This window comes from Humulus lupulus, chromosome 5 (assembly GCF_963169125.1).
Source record: "Humulus lupulus chromosome 5, drHumLupu1.1, whole genome shotgun sequence".
In the NCBI taxonomy this organism is placed as follows: domain Eukaryota; kingdom Viridiplantae; phylum Streptophyta; class Magnoliopsida; order Rosales; family Cannabaceae; genus Humulus; species Humulus lupulus.
In genome coordinates this window covers 218006335-218010656 of record NC_084797.1, presented here as the reverse complement: position 1 = coordinate 218010656, position 4322 = coordinate 218006335, and the positions used below count along the sequence as shown (strand labels likewise).

The window sequence follows — 4322 nt, the reverse complement described above, 5'->3', positions numbered from 1 at the left end:
AAAATAAATCACTAAAATATATAAACTTTAAGCACACGGTGAATAAAAAATATCAAACAAAGTCATAGTGCATATAGGATCATCCTAACCTTCATAAGAAGGTTAGCCTATTATGCTAGACATTCTCATGAAATTATAGAAAGAAAATATGAGAAATGAGACTAAAATTTGGTAGAATTTTGCTACCTAAAAATTATATAGAAAATGTGAAGAAAGAGTCCCTATTTATAGAGGGAGAAAATGACTAAAAAGAAATTAAACAACAATTTGGGGTTTACAAAATAAATATGAAATAATAATAATAAAATATAATTTTGAAAAATTAAATCTTATTATAAATATTAACCTAGTTATTTTGGTGTATGGTCAAAATGTCATTTTTCCAAAACACCAAAAAAGATGAGCTTTAAAGCTCAAAATGACAATTTTGCAAGGCCCAATACCTACAAAATATGGGTTGAAGGTGGCTGGTGGCAGATGTGGGTTTTGACCCATTTATAGCCAATGAAAACGTGCCACATGGCAATGGTTGGGAGAGGAAAATGGCTGGTTGGTGTTGGGCTTGCGTTGGGCTGTTGGGGGAGCTTCAGATGTTGAAGTGCTGGGCTTCGGATTGGACTGAAGGAGGAAAATGGGCCTGTTGGGATCGTTGGGCCTGTTGGAGGGAAGTTAGGCCCGCTGGAGTGTTTGGTGAGGCGTTGGAGGCTTGGGCTGGAGTGCTGCTGGGAGCTGATGGGTGCGGACAGGTGGCGCAATGAGGCTGGCAGTGTCAGGCAGCAGGCGACTCTGTCAGGCGCTCGGCTCGCGACTCGGCTAAGGGGCTCGGCTCGGCTCGACTTCAGTGGGCTGGGGAGGAAAATGGGCCTGGGCTGGGGCCTTTGGATTGGGCCATTTGTTTCAAAAATGCCATTTCTCATATTTTTTTTTACAGATTTAACTCTTTTTTTATTATTCATTTCAAAGTACCAAAATACAACTTTAATTCCTACAAAATAACAATAAATTAAATCGTAATTAAATATTTTCATTTATAAAATAAATCATATTAATTTGATGAAAATATTAATTAAAACTTAATTTATTTTGACTATTAAAATCAATAAATGTGTATTTTTTGGCACTAATCAATAAATAAAATAAAATAAGATATTTTAAAGACATTTTATGATAATTTAAATAATTAAATCATATTTATTTTAAAATAATAAAGACATACATATAATTTTTTTTATCTTATAAGTTTGTGTGAAAGTTTGTTTTTTATCAAGTGATTGAAACTCTTTTTTTTCATCAAATTCACCAAAGGACATTGTGAGATACATTAGATACTAAAAATAATTAATGCATGTATACTACTGTGTACACTATGACTTTTCCTAGTCTTATTTTATTTCTATTATTGATTTCTTTTTAAATATTATTATATTTTTTATATATATATCATGTAGCCATGTAAATATATATATGTTGTGTTTAGATATCATATATGTAGAGATTATTGATATAAATATTTTTATTTACTATAGAACTATAATTCATGCTATTATATATATATATTTTAAACTGTGAACTAATTTTTATTAAAATTATAAATAATGTTTACAACTTTAAAACTAAGTAAATGTGCAATACATATTGCTTCTACCTAATATATATATATATATATATATATATATAAACATAAGTTGAACTAACATAAAATCAGTCACGAACTTATTTAAAAACTAAATATGTACAAGATTATGGACACAAATAAATTTATGATCAAGACTAACAAGATCAAGCATTTCCTCCTTAGTATATACTTTTGTCGACTACTGAAGAGAAAAAGAATCAAGAATAAAAATATAGTATTTGGGTGTTCAAATTAGATTAGAAATTAGGAAATAAAATTTGCCAAAAAAAAAGTTTGGAAACAGGGAAAACTTGATTTTAACATTTTCAATTTTACAATAGAAAATCATGTTTCTTATTTGCATTTTATTTTTGGAAACATGCTACCAATCAAGAATTATAGTAGTCCCACGTGTTTTAATTCAAATCCAAAGCTTTTCAAGAAATGAGTACCACTGACCACTTACTTAGTTATATCGCCCTTCACGCGGATCAGTATTCTCAGCCGTCGAAAAAAGATTCATCCTACGGCCAAGATTGGATCAACAAAAGCTTGGCTCCAATTCTCACCGCGCTCTTTAAAAAAACACACGCTAAAGTTGTAAAGTCTCGCCTATATATAGTGCCACTAATCCAATTCCCGCTTCATCCCATCTTTAACTATTACGAAAGAGATCTAAAGCGTTCTGTTTGACTGTCGAGAAAGTCTCCGAGAAAATGTCAGGAAGAGGCAAGGGCGGTAAAGGCTTGGGAAAGGGAGGTGCTAAGAGGCACAGGAAAGTTCTCAGGGATAACATCCAGGGAATCACCAAGCCGGCCATTCGAAGACTCGCTCGTAGGGGAGGTGTGAAGCGTATCAGCGGCCTTATCTATGAGGAAACCAGAGGAGTCCTCAAGATCTTCTTGGAAAATGTTATTCGTGATGCTGTTACTTACACGGAGCACGCTCGGAGGAAGACGGTCACCGCCATGGACGTGGTTTATGCTTTGAAGAGGCAGGGTCGCACCCTTTACGGTTTTGGTGGTTAAGCCCCAAAACCATATGTACAATCAGTTTCTATTTTAGGGTTTTTAGGTTTTCTGGCTTTTTTTTTGGGATCTTGGATTTAGATTTGTAATCTCCGATGTTCTGATATCAATGTTATCTAAGTTTCGTTTCTTTAATTTGTGATTGTGATGAACTGAATTAAAAATCTTCTATGGATTTTCTTCAAATTTTGCCTCTCTCGGGAAAACAAAATACAATGGAGCTGCAATGTTGTAGAATAATCTGAGGTTTTTCTGCGATCGAAAGCTGGTTTGAATTGTTGAGTTTCGAAGTCGGAGTTATTAGACGCAATCGTCTAGAGGATGAATGAGCATGTGCCGCCATTGTTGTACGCTCTAAATGGCTTGGCCTGTTTATCAAAATGTTAACGATGCGTTTGCCATCTGATAATTTATCAGTAATTATTCAATGTGAAAAAACCAGATTATATAATATTTTATTTATAATTTAGGGCATTTTTTATCAAAATTTTTTAGGGTAATTTATCTTATAATTTTGTATTTAATTGTCATTTTATTATGACTTGAAAAAACCTTGGTTTTAGTCTCAATCAATCTCTCTCTTCAAAATAACTAATAGATAACGCTTGCTGTTTGTGAAATCGAACATATATTAAATTAGAAAAAAAGAAGACTAAATAAAATAAAAATTTATTAGAAATGACAAAATTACATTTTTTTTACAAAATTACATTTATTCAATACTAATAATATGTTTAGGCTCACTAAAAAAGGTATATGGTACATATTGTTTTGTGATATTTACTTGAACGGTTTAAGTTAATTCATCCATCCAATTTAACTTTACATGAAAATGTTAGATGTATTATTATTTTTTATTTAAATTGCAACACTGAAATTGCATTGGAGATGTTATTACCAATAAAAAAAATATACATCATAAATGATTTAGGTTAACGTATTCTTATAATAGAGCATTTTTTTTTTTACTTTTTTGATAATAGAGCAATTTAAGCTATTATAGTAGTGTCATTTATATGTAAACGTAGGAGATTACATTTTATATGGGTTTTTAATAAATTTTGTAAAAATGTTTTTTTTTAAGAATTTTTACTTTTATAGGTTTAGTTTCCCATATTTTTGTATAAAAATTAGTTTATGCTATAGTTTTATTCTTAATCAAGTTCCCATATTTAGTTAGTTAACAATTATGTTTCCCATATTTAGTTTGTTAGCAATTGTGTTTCTCATGATTTTTTTTTTCTTAATAAGTTTTTCCATACAAATTAGGAAAAATTATATTTTTGCACAATAATAGCATAAAAGTCATATTTATGAAAAATCCCTTTCGAAATTGGGGACCTGGGCCACGACCCTTGGATTACATGACAAAAAAATAAGGAAAAATTACACACTTCACTGTAAATTATAAAAAAATTCGAAATACACAATTGTTTTCTTTTATACGGTAGAAAATTTTTAGTTCTCATTTTTCCCCAATTGAAAACTCTAACTCTCTCTCCATCTTTATTTCTCAGCTCCTCTCTTCTCCATTTTCTCCTAGAGATGCCTGAAATTTTTCATCTCCCGCTAGTAATCATTTGTTGGTTTGGTGTTTGAATAATTTGTTTTCAAGTATTTGGGTTTTCTAAATTTGGCTCCGAAGGAACTCTATTGTTGCTTCTTCAAGTGCTGCTAAG

At 31.1% G+C, this 4322-nt stretch overlaps 1 protein-coding gene across 1 annotated transcript; it reads left to right on the top strand.

Moving 5' to 3' along the window:
* Positions 1–2235: 2235 nt before the first annotated feature.
* LOC133778176 (histone H4) lies at positions 2236–2832 on the top strand. Its single transcript, XM_062218040.1, has one exon. The coding sequence runs from the start codon at positions 2332–2334 to the stop codon at positions 2641–2643; it is 312 nt and encodes a 103-aa protein (XP_062074024.1). The 5' UTR covers positions 2236–2331; the 3' UTR covers positions 2644–2832.
* Positions 2833–4322: the final 1490 nt, after the last annotated feature.